This window comes from Ictidomys tridecemlineatus (assembly GCF_052094955.1).
Source record: "Ictidomys tridecemlineatus isolate mIctTri1 chromosome 12 unlocalized genomic scaffold, mIctTri1.hap1 SUPER_12_unloc_9, whole genome shotgun sequence".
NCBI classification, from domain to species: domain Eukaryota; kingdom Metazoa; phylum Chordata; class Mammalia; order Rodentia; family Sciuridae; genus Ictidomys; species Ictidomys tridecemlineatus.
Genome location: NW_027520967.1, coordinates 114162 through 134244, shown reverse-complemented (window position 1 = coordinate 134244; position 20083 = coordinate 114162). Strand labels below are relative to the sequence as shown.

The following is a 20083-nucleotide window of genomic DNA, read 5'->3' as shown; positions in this document are numbered from 1 at the left end:
AAGGACGGGAGGAGATTTGGGAATACATTGTTTAAGGGCCCTACTCAACAGGAGAATTTGTCTATTTTTTGAAGATGGCCTCTGATTCATTAAAGATGTATATTGTAAATCCTGGGCCAACAATTAAAATATGCTTTTTAAAAAGTATAAATAATATGTCAATAAAAATGACACAATAGAATAATAAACAACGTTCTGTTCACCCAAGAGCAGGCAGAAAATAAAAATAAAAAACACAGATGGAAAAAATAAGCATCAATTATAGTAGGACAGACTTGAATCCAAACATATCAGTAATCACTTTGGGTACAATTGGTCTAAACACACCAGTCAAAAGCTGGAGATTGACAAATTGGATAAAAAAGCAAGACCCAATTATCTGCTGTTAACAAGAAAACTGCTTTAAAAACAGGGTCGGCTAAACTACAGTGTAAAGAAAAAAGTGCCCTGAACACATTAAACCAGAGCCCTGGGTGGCTACGCTGTATGCAAAAACGGACCTCAGGACAAGGAATGTTTTGGGGACTGAAGAAAGAAATCACATCAGGACAAACAGTCACTATTCCAAGAAGGAATGACAATCCTACATGTGCATGCACCTAGAACTTCTTTTTTAAAACAACCTCCAAAATAATTGGAGTTAAAACTGGTAAAACTGAAAGGAGAAACAGGCAAGTTTACCCTGGTTGGCAAAGTCAGCTGCCTTCTCGCTCACCGAGAACAAGTGGGCAGAAAATCGGAAAGGACGTTCAATCTGCAGAGCCCAGTTCACCAGCTGGAACTGGCAGACTCGACGAGATGCTTCTCTTGACCACAGAACACACATTGTTCTCAAGTGTACGTGGAACACTTTACACACACACACACACCACAAATATACACAACGCAATAAATTTCAAAGAACAGAACTCATACCAAGGATGTTCTTGGACTATGAAAGCACTTCTAAATAATCCATGGGTCAAAGGGGAGGTTTCAAGGAAAATTTTTAACTATTTTTAACTAAATGAAAACACAACGTATCAAAACAGGCTGCAGCTGCAATGCTTAGAGGGAAGTTTTAGTCTTAAATGATTATATTAGGCAAGAAGAAAGGTGTCAACACAGTAATGTAAACTTTCACAGGGCGGGGGGCGGGGCGGGGGGGAGCAAAGTTACAGCAAGCAGAAGGTGCCAAAGTCTGGCTTGGCACAAATCAGGAGCCACTTGTCAAAAAGAAACTAACTTTATTTTTAGAACTACAAACGCCAAACAAAACAGCTCCAGGGAAAAACCCTCAGAGCCCAACTGCCACCACCGGCTTCCACAAGCCTCTCTCCCCCACACCAGCCTCTCAACCTCCCCCAATCCTCCTGCTCTTGAGGCCGATTGGCTGGGTTGCGTGGGCAGAGCCAAAGAAGTCACCCAATGAGCAGCTCCGTGGAGGAGCCAATCAGCTAGATGTTGCTGGGGCCGCTGTGAGCCAATCATCAGCTGGCAGTCTGAAGGGCAGGGAAACAGCCCAATGAACATCACCGCAGAGGAGCCAATCAGCTAGATGTTGCTGGGGCCACTGTGAGCCAATCATCAGCCGGCAACTGGAAGTTTGCTGGCAGCTGGATCATCAGCCGGCAGCTGGAAGTTTGCTGGGGCCCCTTTGGCTGTGGCTCTCAACAAGAAGGGACTTCATAAAGAGTGGAGTAGGTATCAATTAAATTTAAACCAGACCAACGACAATCACTTCAATACTGAAAAACCAACAAAATCAATAAACCTCTATCCAAACTGATGAGAGAGGGACACAAAGTAACAGGACTGAAAGAGGGAAAGTCACTACTGACCCCACAGATGGTAAAAAGATGATCGGGAAAATGCCACCCAGCACTCTGGCCATAGATTCAACAGTTAGGTGAAATAAATAAACCACTCAAGAAGTGAAGGCAAAAAGCACTGTAATAGGCAAAACAGTTCTGCAAAAGAGCAAAGTCGGAAGACCCACAGAACCCAATGTCAAGGCAAGTCAGATTGGTTTTTTTTTTTATTTGTTTCATTTTGTTTTTACAAATTCTGCTGTCAAGATTCATGATCGAAATGTTCATCCAACTAGAAGGGGGATTGCTCCATCTACTAAAGGGCATCTAAAAACCTCCTGCAGTGAGCCCTCACTACGGATGGAGAAATACTGCCTGCGGCCCGGAATCAATCCCAGGGGAGGCTCGTCTGCCCTCACCATGGCTCTCCAGTGCTGTGCAGGGGGCTAGCCAGGCCACTAAGGCAAGGAGAAACTCACAGGCATCAGTAGTGGCAGGAAGAAGGAAACTCTTTATTCCTATGTATGTATTGTGTATATAGAAAATCCTAGAGTTCCCAAAGAAACTGCTAAATCTAACAAGTGAATTTAGTTAGAATATAGGATATAAGGTCAATATATAAAATAGTTTGTTTTTTAATACACTGTCCACAAATAATTGGAAATTAAATTTTAAAAAGCAACAATTTGAATAAATTTATTAGAAAATTTATACTGGAAACTCTATGCTGGATATATGAAAAACTTACATGTCCATCAACAAGAAAACAAACAACCCAATTTAGAAATGGGTAAAGGCACCAAAAATGTGTACTACCTTTCTGAAAAACTAGCAATTTCTTAGAATGTTGGACGTATACTTATCCATTTGCCCAGAAAGTCCTCTCTAGGTATTTACCCTTAGAAAAATGAAAGAGTATTGTGCAAGAGTATTCACTGTGTCTTATTCATCCTGGATAAAAATCCTGGAAGCCACTCCCAGGTCCATCAGGGGGAGAATAGACAAGCCAGTTGGAGTTTGTCCATTTAATGTTCCTATTCAGTAATAAAAATTAGCCAACCATCAAGAACATTGAGGGACACCAAAACGATATGTTGAAGGAAACGCATATGGTCTATGATTCCACTTACCTGCTGTGCTAGAGGAGGCCAACCAAGCTAGGGGGAGAGCAATCTGAAAGCTGTTTGTCTTGCCTTGGCAAAAGCAAGGTGCTAAGCAACACAGTGAGACTCTGTCTCTAAATAAAATACAAAATAGGGCCAGGATGTGGCTCAATGGCCGATTGCCCCTGAGTTCAATCCCCAGTACCCCACCACCACCAAAAAAAAGAAAGAAAGGAAAGAAAGAAAGAAAGAAAGAAAGAAAGAAAGAAAGAAAGAAAGAAAGAAAGAAAGAAAGAAAGAAAGCTGGCTGTTTCTGCTGGTGTTGAGGTGGAAGCTGGCTATGAGGGGCCTGAGGAACTTTCCCAGGGAAATGTTGATGCTTTTCTACTTATATCTATTTTTATTAATGCATATTAATTTTGCACATTAATGGGATTCACTGTGATATTTGCGTGCATGCAGCCTGCACTGTCGGTATCCATCTGACCCTTCTTCCATCCTCCTCCCACCTCCCCCGGAACCCTTCCCAGTCCCTCATATTCACGATCCTACTTTGACATCCTTTTTTTTAGGTTCCGATATGAGAGAGAACACGTGATATTTGTCTTTCTGTGTCTGGCTTATTTAGCTTAATTTGATATCCTCCAGTTCCATCCCTTTGCCTGCAAGTGACAGGATGATCATCATCTCCTCCTCCCCTTCCCCCTCCTCCTCCTCCCCCTCCCCCTCCCCTCTCCCCCTCCCCCTTCTCTTTTTCCCCTCTTCCCCCGCCCCCTTCCACTTCCTCCTCTTCCTTCTTTTGGTACTGGGAATTGCACACAGGGGTGCTCAACCACTGAGCCACATTCCCAGACCTTTTTATATTTTTTTAGAGACAGGGCCTCACTATGTTGCTTAGGGTCTTTCTACATTGCTAAGGCTGGCTTTGAACTCTTGATCCTCCTGCCTCAGTCTCCCAAGATGCTGGAATTATAGGCATGCACCACCATGCCTGGCTGATTTCATTCTTTATGGCTCGGTAATATTCCACTGGGTGTATCATAATTTCTTTTTATTAATGCATTTTTTAAAGAGAGAGAGAGAATTTTAATATTTATTTTTTAGTTTTTCGGTGGACACAACATTTTTTTTTTGGTATGTGGTGCTGAGGATCGAACCTGGGCCGAACGCATGCCAGGTGATCGAGCTACCGCTTGAGCCACATCCCCAGCCCAAATGCATTTTTATTATATAGAATAATGGGTTCCATTGTGGCATATTTGCAACAAAGGTTGTTATTTGTGACATTGAAATGTTTGCTACATGAATATGTATTTTTATCAAAACTTACTGAACTATACACTAAAAACCATGCATTTTACTATATGCAAATTTTAAAAACTCTCCAAATATTTTAAATGACAGATGTTGGATGCAAGTAATTTAAATTTTTTCCAGGTAGCGTGGCTCCACCTTCCTGTTGCTGCCTGAAGCTGGGTCTGTAGGATTTGCTGTTGGGACACCCTGCAGGGCTGGCATCTGCTCCAGCCTTGTGCAACAGGAACAGAGGGCACCCCCCCATCCCCACCCCTCCAGTCAGCAGCATGCTGATATGGCAAATCCCTCCCTTCACCACCTTACAGACCTCAGGACCTGTCACTCCTCAGTGTGTAAATTTCAAACACATGCCAACTCTAAGTGATCCACAGTATGACTAGCGCGGCATTGCAAATGTAGAGAAGAGGAACACAGGATGAAGGACCCAGGTTTGGAGACCTGTTCCCAGTCCACCTACTCCTGGGCCCTGTGATCGTAGGCAGAGCCCCAATTTCCTTCAGCGCAGGAGTGACAATACTCACACAGACACCCCACAGCATCCCAGCTCTGAGGAGGAGCTGCTGAGAAGCTCCTGGGGAGAGCCTGGGGTGAAATGTGAATTGCCCTGCACCCTGAAGGCACCATCAATCGCTGCCCTTGTCCTCGGTACCCTGCCTCTCCGCCCCACCCCAACACACACACCTTGACCTACTTTAAAAAACTTGACTGTTGATTTAGAACTTTTATCAGAACATAGAGCTATTTTAACTGTTCAAGTCTGTTATGTTTAGAAACTGGCAAGAAGCATTGGATTCGGGTTTTCTCAAATTCACTTGGATTCCATTTGTCTAATAGATAACTGACAATTGTTTTTCCCTTTTATTTTTTATTTTATTTATCTATTTAATTGTTATTTTTTGTTACTGGGGATTGAATCCAGGGGTGCTTAACCACTGAGCCATATCTCCAGCCCATTTTGGTTTTTATTTTTTATTTTGAAACAAGGTCTCACCAAATTGCTTAGGGCCTCACTAAGTGTATGAGGCGACTTTGAACTTGTGATCCTCCTGCCTCATCCTCCTGAGCTGCTCCAATTACAGGCAGCGCCACTGTGCCCCACTATTCCCCCACCTTTACCCTGGGCATCAGATTTGTACCACAGGCTCCTTCCAGCTCGTGGTTAGGAAATGACCCCAGTGTCTCCTTCTCCTTTTAGTGCTTATTAATACCAGGGTCTCCCATTGGCCTGGACAGAAACGACCCCAGGGCCATCTCACCTGCTGGTAAAGGTCAGGGCCAGCACTGTGGCCAGGTGAGGCATCAGCCAGAGCGTCTGTGTTTGGTGCTCGATGATCCTCACCTCTTCCTTGGCTTTGGGCCCAAACTGCCTCCGGCTAGAGAAAAATCAATGACAAATTTTTACCAAAATGTGGTGGGCAAATTCATGTCCTGAGCTAAATCTGCTTCCCCACCCTTTGTTTTCCAGCAGTGCGTAATACAGAAACCCAGGTCTCCTTCAAAGGGGTTCAAATAATAAGACACCCAAGACTCTGAAGGAAGCCTGGTGGAACTCTTGGACTCTTTGAAAATTAATCTTCCCACCATGGAATATTTTAAAGGAATGTATCTAATACACAGTAATTTTTATCCTTAGCATTTACATGACATTTTGCAGTTCCACGTGCCCTGTGATCATTAATTATCCAGCTTTCCCATGTTTGTGGTATCATTAATGGGCTAGGAGGCATACCCCAGAGCATATTTCAAAAGGGCATCCTCAACAGAGGGTGACGTTAACCCCATGCTCTCGTCAGTTTCACAGTGGGTCATTATTCCCAGTGCCTCAGCACCCCCCTGCAAGTCTATGTGCAAGGCCCCTCCACATCCGCCGTGAGTCCATTGTGCCTTGAGGACAGAGGCTGCATTGCACTCTGAGGCAGCTGTGTCCAGGGGACCAAAGCTCTCCTCAGAGGAGCATACAAGATGGCTTGGGATGGTCCCCACAGGCAATGGCCAGGGACAAGCCTTGCAGAAGCCTGAGGCTGCAGACTTCGGGAGAAGAGCCAAGGCCTGCTGCACAGTCTCCCTTTGCAGGCCAGTGCTCTATGGTCCTGAGTCTGGCAGCATTCCGACTTCAAGCAGTTCAGAGTTTAATGTTGAGTGTGTGTGTGTGTGTGTGTGTGTGTGTGTGTGTCTGTGTGTCTGTGTGTGTGTGTGTACCAGGGATTGAACCCAGGGGTACTCAAACACTGAACCACATCCCAACCCTTTTTTATATTTTATTTAGAGACAGGGTCTCGCTGAGTTGTTTAGAGCCTGGCTAAACTGCTGAGGCTGGCTTTGAACTTGCGATCCTCCTTCCTCAGCCTCCTGAGCTGCTGGAATTACAGGCATGCACCACCACGTCTTGCTGATGTTGATTTCTTAAAGAATGACATTTGATACAATACATGCACATATACACACACGAGCACACACACATACACAGTGCCCACTGTCAAATGCCCAGAGCACACCTGTGCTGCAGACACCCTTAGACCGGGGATATCTATCAATCACTCAAAAAGAAAAGGGAAAGACCATTTTTTTTCTAAAACTTTTCTAATTCATAAAGGCTTTCTTAAACATAATTTTATATTTTGATATCATCTTTATTTGTAATCAAAACAAAGTCACCCTAATGTCTCTCACACGGAAGGCATCTAGAAGTAACAATAGGCCATGTCCCAGGGAGGGAGGTGGTGAGGACAAATGGCAAGCATGCATTGGGCAGCCACTGGCAAACACTGTGAGCACCGGATTGTTTTCCACAATCTAACCACCCACAGATGACTGTCCCAGGAATACCACCCCACCCTGCCCCCGGTCCATGTCCTTCCCTCTGTCCCTGCATACGCCCAACCACTGCAGGTCGTGGCTCCAAATGAGAGGCTGGACAGGCCATAAGGAAAGCTCTCAGCTGGTTCTGGATCACGGTGAGACCAGAAAAGAGACAAAAATCACAGATCCAATAATGGTGCCATCATAATACTAGGTTATTGCTGTGGACTTAATTTGGGTCCCCACAAAATTCATATGTTGAAGCCCTAACTCCCAAGTGACTATTTGGAGATAGGATTTTTAGGAGGTAATTAAGGTTAAATGAAGTCATGGGGTGTGGTGCTAATCCAATAGGATCGGTGGCCTTATATGAAGAGGACGAGAGCTCTCTCTTTCTCACTTATGCACTGAGGGAAGGTCATGTGAGGACAGAGCAAGAAGGCACCATCTAGAAGCCAGAAAGAGAAACATAACCAAGACACCAGATCTTATCTCAGGCTTCCAAACTCCAGAACCAGAAAAACATGTCTATTGTTTTGCTATGGAAGCTGGTATGGTCTGATACAGTCATTTTACAAATTACATTTTTCCTCACTGTCTGAACTTTTACTTTTAAATGCTATGATTATACAGTGGATTTATTAATGATGTGTCTAAAATTTTATCAGGGGACATCTATGTATCTGCTCTGTGTCCAGCAGTATACTAGGGGCTGGCGTCTATCATGTCCAGCAGTGTACTAGGGGCTAGCATCTATCAGGGTCTAGGTGGTCAAGCACTAGCCACTGAGCTCACAGCCCAGGATACAGAGAAGACTCAGACAAGGTGGCATGTGCCGCAAGAGCCTTGAACATGGCCTAATCTCCCACCCTCTGTCAATCACCAGTATTTCCTGTTTGCAGCCAAAAGATCATTTCAGGGCACTCTAATCACATGGAGACAGCAAAGGAAGTGATCAATCATCACACCTTTTAGGTTTGGATTTTCTTAAAAGCCATTTCAAACATACAGTTTTAAATAGCATCCACCAAATTTTCAGTTTTTGCCTGTGAAACCTGCCTTGGCATGGCACGAAGTAGGCATCAATAGCAGAAAAAAAGAGGAATGAATGAACCTTGAGAATGAAGAAATGCAGACGAAGCACGGCACAGTGTCCCCCTCAAGACCTCAGATGCCAGGCCTCACCTGCCTGCTGTGCCGCCCAATGGTGAACCCTGCTGACCCTCATGATCCTTACCCACCAATCGGAAAGTGCCCCGTGCCAATACCCTGCTCTGTTGAACTGCCCCCAGCTCTATAAATGTGCAAAGCTGTTCCTCAATAAACGGGTACTTCTCTAACAACGAGCCTTGTCTGGTCGTCGCAGGACCTGGACCTGCCCTGGACCTTGCAGGTGGACCTTGTCATGTTCCCATTTCTCTTTAACCCCTGCACTTCCACTGGGGTGACAGAGCAGAAAGAGACTTCCCCCACAGAGGGGCCATGAGGCAGGCCTTGCGTGACTTGTATAGTGCTGACAGGGAGGAGCTGCACTACACCTCTGTGGAGTTCCCAGGGAAGGGTCACAGCTAGCTAATCCAAAGGCAGCAAATGATGCTCTATGGGCACATCTCTCAAAGGCAAGCTCAGGAACCCAGAGCCCACACCTAACCACCTCCCCTATAAGGTTCCCACACGAAGCTACTATGGCCCTGCCCTCATCACCCAGGGCCAGGTGCCAGGCAACTGCAGGCAGCCTAGGCCTCAGAACCCACTAACATGATCCAAAGTGGGCAGTCCTCCCCTGCTCGGCCCACCTGGCCCACTGCTCCCTGCAGGAACCACCGTAAAGGCCCATGCCTGTCTTCCCTGAGTCCTTCAGCTCCCCAGGAGGCCCTGCGAGGCATGGTGCACCCCCTCCTCTTGAAGTGTGAGCAGAGAGCTGTCTTCCCCGCAGCGCTCCTTTTCTGAGCTGGTGACCTCACCGTGTCTCAACAATAGCAAACTCACATTTTAAAACATACAGCTCACTGATGGCAGGCCTGCTCACCTTCAGGCAAGGGGGTAAGCACTCAGGAAAGATGGGAAGCGAGAGGGCAGGTTGACTATCCTGCCTTCTCACAGTCCACGCCCACCCCTCCTCCCACCACCCATCCTCCCCCTGGAATGTTACTAGATGTTTTGAAAAAATAAATAAATAACATCTGACGTGCTGGGTAAATACCAGCGTGCATATAGGGCAGGGATAGACGAAGGCAGAAAAGGAGCCTCGCCTAATGCCAGCAGCCCACCTCACTGCTGGCTTTCTTGCCAGGGACCAGAAAGAAAGAAGTGATGGGCAGAAGAAAGCAGCACCTAACTCACTCACTCACTCACTCCTCCCTCCCTCTGGCCTAAGATGCTGCCAGTCCCCAAAGCACTGAGTAGTTTCTATGCCTCTCTGTCTGGCTTCTCCAGGGGGAAATGGGACACTAAAGGCTGATGACCCTTTTCCCACCTGGAGATGCAGCCAGAGGTTCAGCCCTGTGACTGCCACTGTCAGACTCCAAGCTGGCAGCCTGGCTGCAGCAGAAGCGGCAGAGAGAGAGGACTTCAAGACTCAGAGGGCCTGGCCTGTGAAGGAACCTGCCCTGCCACTCTGCAGCCACCTCTCATGGATGCTCTCAGGACCCGTTGGCTGAGCTGGGTGCCATGCCAGCCAGGCCCATCCTCTGGTTGCCAGCACCTGGCATGCTGCCCTGGGCACAGCTGTACCCCTGCAGCTGGCCAGCAATTACTGCCTGCCAGAGGTTTTTATTGTTCCAGTTTATGATCTAGATGGACACAATATTCTTCCTGGTCTTTTCCCTCCACTGGGTTACTATTTTTTCTTTAAAAATACATGTAAAGGCTATATTTTTCTCTGTAAACATAATTTTTACTTCAGTACCCAACACATTCCCTGCACCCACTCCTGAAAGAGCCCAGAGTCACTTAGCTCATTTTTTTTCATGGTCTTTAAAAACAAAAAACAGGACATTGTACACGCAATGATATCTCTGCGAAAATAAACCTGGAGCTTAGAGAGTGCTGTGCACGGTGCCATTTAAAATTACAGATTTAAAGAGCTATTTCTGGGTTCCAACAACTCCTAAGGAATAGAGGAAGCATTTATTTTGGGTTGTTTTATTTCATTCCCACTCAATTTTGAACGCGGCTGCTTAAAGCAACATTCGTGGAAAGTGACACGGCTGTTAATCACCAAGACAGCTACTGCAGGCACAGCCTCTGGGGGACCGCAGTGCCCGCCTTCCCAGCTTTCCCTCTGGTCCCTTCTCCCAAAGGAAGCCAGTGATCTACTAAAAAGATAATTGCTTCCCATGTTTTCCGCTCTGCGGCATCATTGCATCAGGCTGCTGCGAACGGCATCCCGTCACGTGGAAGGAGAGGCATGTGGCCTCTTCCCTTGGCCCTGAGACGTCTTGAGGTGCTCAGGCTGGTCTCAGGTAATCCTGGGATCCCCCTTCACTGTCAAGGTGCTGAGCCCTTCCGACAAAAGCTGAGCTCCTTCCTGGGCCCAGGCCACATTCTTTACGGCCACCTTCCCTTCCTAATGACCCAGATGCAGACTAGGTTCAGGGGAACCTTGAAGGCCCAGGCTGAGCCCTGAACCCTTCCCCACAGGCCTCCACAGAGAGGCTTCAACCTCTCAGTGAGGCCACAACCCATCTTTTCCTGTTTTTCCTCCTCCTCTCAGGCACTCCTGGACATAGAAACTCAAAGGGCAAATATTTTACAAAGCAGGACACTTTAATGCCACTGACTGGACCCAGCAGATTGGATCCAAATGGCCAGTCAGGGTGTAAAAATTCCTGGCTTCTTATTATTAAAAATGTGTACAAGCCAGACACCCCAACTCTCAGCCCCATCACTTGTTACCCCAATCCATCCTACCTTGGGGTCAACCTTGGGATTGTGAAAGAGATAGTGCGCACAAAAGTCATGCTTTTATGTTTGTGCATTTACGGCACAGTGTTTCGGGATGTGCCCATTGGGCTCTGAGCCGACCTGCCCTAAGACATCAGGTTTTCGGCAGGCTGTCCCCACCAGTCTGTAGCTGTCACTCTTCCAGGGGGCAACTCTGGGTCTGTCTGTAGAGGAGGTGAAAGCTGTGCATGTGTGCGAGTAAGGGGGATATAGATAAACCCTGTCTCATGGTGGTCTTGATGTGACTAAACATGCAAACTGACTCCAAAGAAGAGAGTTCTCAAAATGCCAGCAAATAACATTCACTCCTTTTGAGTACTTTTTCTCCCAACCCTAACAGTCTACCAATAATAAAGCCAGCAAATACTAGAAGAGATGATTATGATGAGATCAATGACAGTGACAATTTTTTTAAACATGTGACTAATTCAGATACAGAAAGAAATGAAGGTCCATTGCTGTGATGTTGGTGTCCACAAGCCTGCAAACACAGACATGGAGACCACACTGTCCTGGCCCGAGGGCACCTCTTTGCCCACCATTCACTCTTTTCTTTCCTTTTGATCACATCAGATCAAAATCCCAGGAACAAAAGATCCTCCCCAACCAGAAACCCATGGATCTGAAGTTGTGGCCAGTATCTGGCAGCAACTGACCCTCCATTATCCAAGACCGACTTCTGCACCCACCAGCACTGGAAGAGCAGAGCAAGCTGGAGCAGGCTGCAGATCACAGCTGGTCAGGGTCAGGCCTCTTCCTCCCACCAGCTGAGAGATGACCCCAATGGAGACACTAGAGGCCCTTCAGGCAGGAGAAATCTGCACACTGGGGCCACGTTTCTTCTGAGCAGGTCGTTTCTGACTGATGTTATAATCCTGGCTGGCGAGGACCAGAAGGGTCACCCTGCTTCTGAGATTGGCCAATTCCAGGTTCTTCTCTGAGGATTCAGCTCTACAATCAAGAGTGGGTCTGATCCATCATGTTTTGGTTCAAACCTCTTGAAAACAAACACCCCAGGAACCTGGATGTCTGGCTGCTGAGTTTGTTCTTGTACTGTTCTGGTGCCTTGTGCTGTCCATGGGAGCACATCCAGAGATCAAGTGGCTGTGTCCCCACAGGCAGCCCAGGAGAGGAGGAAGAAGACAGAGTGGTGAGAAGCCCAGGCTTGGGATCAGACATGTCTGTTCGCCAGGCTTTGGCATCTGCCAATGTGCTGTCTTAGGCAAGTTACATGAACTCTCTGAGCCTCAGGATCCTCAACCCTAAACTGGGGCTGATCATCAGTGTGTGCTAAGTGAGGTGGCACCACGCTGACAGGTAGCAGGTGTCCCAGGCACAGCAGATGTTATCACCACAGTCAGCACCATGGCCCCTGAGGCTCTAAGATCACCCGCTATTCCACTCATTCTTGATCAAGAAAAACCTCTGTAAATTTTTCCCAAAGCAGTCTTTTTCTTCTCTTTAACTCAAACAAACCACTAACTTACTCTGCCTCACTAAAACTGCTGTAAAGAGATTTGAGGTGAAGAGAAAAGTCCTTCAATTTAAATCCCACAACTTAAAGATAATAAAATGGCTCAGAGAAGAAGCTGTCTCTGTGTTAGAAGTGCCGCATATGCATGCACTGAGTGCATACCCACACACCCCCATATCCCTGTGTACTGGAAAGCTCTCTGACAACACCTGCCCTATTAGGTACCCGGAAACACCAGCTGATCTTCTCCCCAAATTCCTGGTGCAGACAGGATGGGCAAAACACAGCCAAAGAAGGTGGTCAGAGTCTCCCACAGAAGCAGCAGGATTTTTCTAGAGCCATCAGCGGAACCCAGAGAGGGGCCTGAATGCCATTCAATTGGTTCCCACACAAGAGAAATTACTTTACTTTTCAGAATTACAGACTTAGCAATTTCTGTGAGTGACATAATGGCTAATGTTAATCAACAGAACTGTGATTCTTTGAAGTTTTTCTTGAAAAAAAAAATTGCGTCCTAATGAATACAAAATTACAACAGCGGGAGACGCGGAGCCATAAATTATAGCTGAGGCTGCCTGGGGTGGGCTAATGATTTCACTGTTTAGTTATTTTCACATCTTAAAAAAAATTACATATGGACAGAGATGCCATCCATCAGGGATCTTGCAGGAGCACCTCAGCCATGAGAGTGAGGAAGCCAGAGGGTCAACCCTGGGGGCTCCGGGCTGTGTGTCCTCTTTCTCTGACGTCCCATGGCAGGGGCAATGCCTGGTACATCCTGGGTGCCCAGTCGGTGGCTAGAGCCTGCTACCATCCTAAAGAGAGCAAGCCTGACCTGAGTGTGGACAGAGGGAGGCAGGCAACAAAGGCTGCACCCCAACATCTCCAGGTCTCCCTTCACCGATACTGAGCACCAGGAGATGACGGCCACGTAATGAAGCACTCCAGAGTGTGTGCTTGTCCCCATGCTTCTGCCTGGCTTGAGGTTATTCTTGACATCGAGGATGTCCTGAGATGCTGGAAGGCTAGCTGGTGCCCCCACTAACCCTTCTCATCTCCAAATTTCAAGGTAACTAACGAGGGTCCAGAGGCTCCAGAAGCAATAGCAAGGTCTTCAGATCCACGAACATGAAATACTTCTCTATTTATTGAGGTCTTTTTTGACGTTTTTGGTAATTTCCAGCATGTAAACCCCACATGTGTTTGGTTCAATTTGCACCCAAGTATTTCAATTTTATGAGCAATTTTTAAGTCAAATACCATATAATAAGGTCTAGGTCATATCTCATGGTGATCCCAAAAGATTCCATTGCCTAGTGATGTCATAGCTTAGCTTTTATAAGTACACGCTGTGATATTTTCATAGAGGCAAAATTGCTTAATGATACATTTCTCAGACTGGGCCCCTATTAAGCAGTGCATGTCTGTATATGGTATTATATTTTAATCCCAGTATCCATGTGTTTACTGTAGTGTACAGAATTAAAATTGATCTTTGTATGTGTATTTTGTATCTTCTGACGTTGCTGAACTCACTTCTGAGTTCTAAGACTTTTTAATAAAAATTTTGAAATTTTCTTTTTTCTTTAATATTTTAAAATTTGTGTTAATTAGTTACACATGACAGTACAATGACCTTGACATATCATACATTTGAACCAGATGGGATATAATTTCTCATTTTTCTGAGTGTACAGGTTGCAGAATCACATTGGTCATTTTTTTCAATTTTTTATTTGTTTTCATTAGTTACACATGACAATACTTTCTATGTAAATAATCATATCATTCTAAGTACTGTGTTATTACTTGTTTCCAAAACTATATGCTTTTAATTTCCTTTTCTTGTCTTAGAGCACCGGCTATAACTTTTACCAATATATTGAATAGTATTGGCAAGAGTGTATATACTTGCCATATTCCTTATGTTAGAGGACAACACTCAGTGTTTCACCACAAAGTATAATATTGGCTGTATATTTTTTTGTAGATTCTCTTCATCAAGATGAAGTTATTCCTCTCTTCTATTTAAATAAGTTTTTTTACCATGAAAATATGTTTAAGTTTCCAAATGACTTTTAAGTATCAATTGATAGAATTCTTTTTTAGATTGTTGATATGGTAGGGTATCTTGATTAATTCTTTAATATTAAAAAACTTTGCAGCCCTGGAATAAGTCCCACTTGATCATAATGTATAATTCTTTTGTTATATTGCTAACTTCTATTTTCTGATTTAAATAAAATATTTTTGTGTCTTCATTCATAATAGACATTGTTCTGTAATTTCTGTTTATTATATTATCTTTATTTGGTTCAGGAATCATGATATGACCAGCTGTATAAAATGAATTGGACTATGTTCCTACTTCTTCTATTTTCTCAATGTTGCTATTTTTTTAAAAAAAAATGCTTGGTAGAAGCTGTGTGTAGTGGTGTACACCTGTAATCCCATCAGCTTGGGAGGCTGAGGCAGGAGGATCACAATTTCAAAACCAGCCTTGGCAACTTATCGAGGCCCTAAGCAACTTAGTGATACCCTGTTTCAAAATAAATAATTTTAAAAGCAGTTGGGGTTATGGATCAGTGGTTATGCACCCCCAGGATCAATCTCCAGTACCAAATAAATAAATAAGAGCATGGTAGAATTTTACAGTGAAATCATCTATGCTGGAGATTTATTTATTTAGGAGTTTTATTATGACTTCTATTTATTTTGTAGTTATAGGGTTATTCTAGTTGTTTTACACACTGAGTTATGGTATTTTATGGTTTTGAAGAATTAGTACACTTCTTCTAAGAATTTCAGATTTATGCTTACAGAATTGTTCTGAGCATTCCCTTATTATTCTTTTGATGTTCTGAGTGCCTTTAATAATCACCCCTGGATCATTCCTGATAGTAACTTTTGGTGTTTTTTGTTTGTTTGTTTTGTTTTTTGATACTGGGGATTGAACTCAAGAGTACTATACCACTGAGCCACACCCCCAGTCCTATTTTGTATTTTACTTAGAGACAGGGTCTCATTGAGTTGCTTAGCACCTCACTTTTGCTGAGGTTGGCTATGAACTCGCAATCCTCCTGCTTCAGCCTCCTGAGCTGCTGGGATTACAGGTGTGCCACAGCACCCGGCTCCTGATAATAATTATTTTTTATTTTTTTGTTTTAATTTCTTATAATAATTTGTCTCCTCTCTCCCTCTACACACACCCCCATTCTGACAGTATTGTTAGAGATTTATCTAATTTATTGCTTCAAAGAATCAGCTCTTTGCTTTATTACTATTATTCTCTATTTTCAACTTCATTGATTTCTGCTCTCATCCTTATTATTTCAGTCCTTATTATTTCACTTATTGTTTCCTTTTAGTTTATTTTCTTCTTTTTCTAGGTTCTTGAGTTGGGAGCTTAGATATTGAGGTGAGACTTTTCCTCTTTACTAATGTTTGTATGCATTCATTGTTATAAACTTCCCTCTTGGGGAAGGGGCTATAGCTCAGTGGTAGAGTACCTGCCTGGTATGCATGAGGCCCTGGGTTTGATCACCAGTAACTGAAAAACCAAAATAAAATCACACACACACACACACACACACACACACACACACACACACACACACACACACGGAGCACAAGATATGTTATTTTGGTGATTCCAGGAGGGTACTTGAAGTGAATGTGTTCTCTGCTTTTGTTGCATGAACTGTTCCATAGATGCTGATTAGATCTTATTGGTTGATCACATTGTTGAGTTTTTCTATGTGATTGCTGACTTTCTATGTAGTTATCTATCAATTATTGAAAGAAGATATTGAAGGTGTCGATTAAAATGAGGGTGGGTGGGCTGGAGACACAGCTCAGTGGTACAGCACTTGCCTGACAGACATGAGACCCTGGGTTCCATCCTGAGAGCCATACAGATGCACAAAAGTAGGTTGGTCTAGTTTTCCTTCAGTGCTACTAGTTTTGATTCATATAATGCAGACTGTTATGTTTTACAGACATATTTAGGATTGCTATATTTCCTCGATGGATTGAGTCTTTTATCATTATTCAATATCCTTCCTTGTCTATGGTAATTTCTTTCCCTGAAGTCTACTTTACATGAAATAAATAGAGCCACTCCTGTTTTTACTTTGGCTAATCTTTGAATAAAATATCATTTTCTATTCTTTCACATTCAACCTGCCTCTGTTGTTATATTTGAAGTGAATGTTTTAAAGGCAGCATAGAGATTAGTTACGTTTCTTAATCCACTCTGGCAACCTGTTTTTTTTCTTTTAAGAGAGAGAGAGAGAGAATTTTTAATATTTATTTTTTAGTTATCGGCAGACACAACATCCTTGTTTGTATGTGGTGCTGAGGATTGAACCCAGGCCGCACGCATGCCAGGTGAGCGCGCTACTGCTTGAGCCACATCCCCAGCCCCAACCTGTTTTTTTTTTTTTTTTTTTTTTTTACCTAAATTATTTAGACTATTTACATTTAATGTAATTACTAATATGTTAAGGATAAAGTCTTCCCTTCTTAATTTGTATTCTGTTTTTCATTTCTTGGATTTATTTTTATTGCCTTCTTTTAGCTTACAAGAACATCTTTTTAAATTCCATTTGATGCATTATTGTGTCCAGGAGTGTACCTCTGGATAGCATTTTTTAGTGGTTATGCTAGATATAACATTACGTATACATAAATTAGCACTACAAAATTGGGTCATTTCACCAGTTAAAGTGAAATTCCATCTCCTTCTCCTGGTTATGCTTGTCTTAAATACTTCCTCTATTTACAGTTAGAACCACAACAGACAATGTCATAATTTTTGCTCCAACTGTCAAATATAATTTAGAGAACTCAAGAAGGAAAATCTATTGTGTGTGTGTCTTTTTGCTTACCTTGTTGTTTCTTCCTTCCTGATGAGCCAAGCTTACTTCTTCTGCTTTTTCCTTTCTGTCTAAGGAACTTCCTTTGGCTATTCATTTGGGATAAGTGTGCTAGTGATAAGCTCAGTTTTCCTTCATCTGAAAATGTCTTGATTTCCTTCTCATTCTTAAATGTCATTTTTACTGAATGTAGAATTCTGGTGTCATAGTTTTTTAGCATTTGCAAAATGTCAGGCCACTTCCTCTGGCCTCCATGGGTTTCTGATGAGACATCTGCTGTGGTTCCAATCCTTTCCCTCTGCTGCAAGGTTTTCCTTTGCCTTTAGTTTCCTAAAGTTTCACTGTGATATATGTTATGCGGATATCTTTTTTTAAAAAATTATAGATGGACATGATACTTTTATTTATTTATTTATTTATTTATTTAAATGTGGTGCTGAGGACCAACCCCAGTGCCTCACACGTGGTAGGCCAGTGATCTACTACTGAGCTACAGCCCACAGCCTTCTGAGATCATCTTTTATGGGGTTTGCTCAGCTTTTTGAATCTGTGGGTTATGCCCCTTGCACATTTGGGGAGTTCTTGGCTATTGTCTCTGAGCATTTTCTCAGCACTGCTCTTTCTCATTTCCTTCTGGGACTCTGAAGACACAGCGCTAGGTCTTTTGTTAATTCGTAGGTTGCTCAAGCTCCGTCCTTCCTCCTAGCCCAGATCCAGTGTGTTATGCAGATCTGGGGATGCCAGTTCATAGTTCTTCCCTGGGTCCTCTCCATTGTGCTGCTGAGCACATACACTGATGGGGTTTTGTCGTTGTCACTATTTTGGTTGGGTTTAGTTTGTTGTTGTTGTTGTTTATTTGGGGGGTTTTTTGGGCACTGGGGATTGAACCCAGGAGAGGCTGGTCCTGACCTTGTGATCCTCCTGCCTCAGCCCCCCGAGTTGCTGGGATTATAGGCAGGCGCCACTGCACCTGGCTCACTGATAATTTTTATTTAGGTTTTTTTATTTTAATTCTAAAATGCCTGTCTGGTTTACCTTTATATTACTTTTTTAAAATATCTTTTTTAGTTGTTGATAGACCTTTACTTTATTTATTTATATGCAGTGCTGAGAATCGAACCCAGTGCTTCCCACATGCCAGGAAGTGTGCTACCGCTGAGCCCCAGCCCCAGCCCCAACCCCAGACGCATCCTTTATATTAATTTGCTTTCTATTTTTTGAGAAAATTTTCTATGTTTTTATGTTTCAGGTGAATATTTTTCAAATTACTCTCTCTACCCTCTTGATGTTGGCATCTCTCGGTTGTCATTTTTATTCCATTTGAGGGCTTCCTGGTTCCTGGTATGAGCGGTGATTTTCCACTGAAACTCGTACATTTTAACACTATCCGGGGCCACTCTGGATCTTATGTAAGCCTCTGGCTTCCTCTGGCACTGCTGAGGTAGGGAAAGGAGTCACTCTGACAGGCAGAAGCAGAAATCCAGGCTCCCCAATCTGATTCTGTTAGCACCCAGGTGATGGGGTGGGCTCCTCCACACAGCAGGAGAGGGGTGGGCATTCTGGCTCCTTGGACAGTCCCCTTTGCACATCAGTGAACATGCATCATTTCTGCTGGGTTCCAGAAGGCTCTAACTCCCCTCAGCCTGCTCCCTCCCACCACAGCAGGAGGTGGAGGAGCTGCAAGGCAGGTTCCCTACTGGTATCTCTCAAGACCACAGGGGTAAGGACTGTTACCTTCTGGAAAGGATGAAAATCCCAGCTTCTGAATTGGCCTTCTGACACCAGAAGATGTCAGAACTTTGCACCTGCAGAGGGTGACAGTCTAACCTCCCCTCTTGGCTTTTGTGGGCATGGGTGTGTATGGGGTCTCAGCTCTCTGTGGTGTTAGACTAAAGGAGGGCAGTATTTATCTGAAATTTTCCTGTCTTGTGGTCTCTTTTCTGGTCTTTGAGGAGGACAAAACAGGTTTTGTTGGGGCACGTACATGTCTTTGTATTTCCATTGGTGTTTCGGTTCCACTAGAACCTAGTCCTGGCTTGAGATTCATAAGACAGGAAGAAACCAGGGAAATCCCCACAGGACCATTCCTCAGACCTGGGGGTCCCAGCTGCTCTGCCTTCCTGTCTCTACCTTTCTGAGTCTTGTCAGGTTTGTTCATATGTAACAATCCAGACTTTGTAGTTGTCCTTAGGGGAAGAATCATATATTTACTTGATCTTCCTACAAGCGCAAGTCCCATTTCAAGTTTCTAAACATAAAATACATAGATTTGAACTTTAGAAAGTCTACCTTTGTTCAACTGGTATAAGTGTGGAAAGCAACACTATTAGATTTGTCTAGCTTTCATATGAATAAAGGGAGGCAGAAGAAAAAAAATCATGTGTAGATACTAATTTGGAATACATATGCCCCATGCTCTCCTTCTTAAAAGATGTGCCACATCTTAAAGATGTATATTGACCTAATAATAATGTACTAGGAACAACAAAATATTACATGGAAAATGTGTGCAAAATTATAGTGACCCCAGTGTCAGAAAAAGTGAAACAGTTTGTTATAATCAAGGGATAATGACTCTTTAACCTATACTAACATGCTTGATCAGGAACATTATGCAAGTTCTGTGTTCTGCTTTTCTGTTTACCTAAGATTTCATTCTATGCATATCACTAAATATACTTGAAATTATAATTTTAATGATTATTTCCTTAAATTTCTAGAAAAAATACTACTGAATCATAGAATGTAAGTTTTTTTTTAAATCTCTTGACATATATC

At 43.6% G+C, this 20083-nt stretch overlaps 1 protein-coding gene across 1 annotated transcript in view; it reads right to left on the bottom strand.

The window, feature by feature from the left end:
• The window catches only part of LOC144372381 (acyl-coenzyme A oxidase-like protein), a 143534-nt gene that overhangs the window by 10583 nt on the left and 112868 nt on the right, over positions 1-20083 (bottom strand). The window contains exon 10 of the mRNA XM_078035782.1: positions 5467-5583. Coding sequence (XP_077891908.1) covers positions 5467-5583 — 117 coding nt within the window. The remainder of the gene's footprint in view (positions 1-5466; positions 5584-20083) is intronic.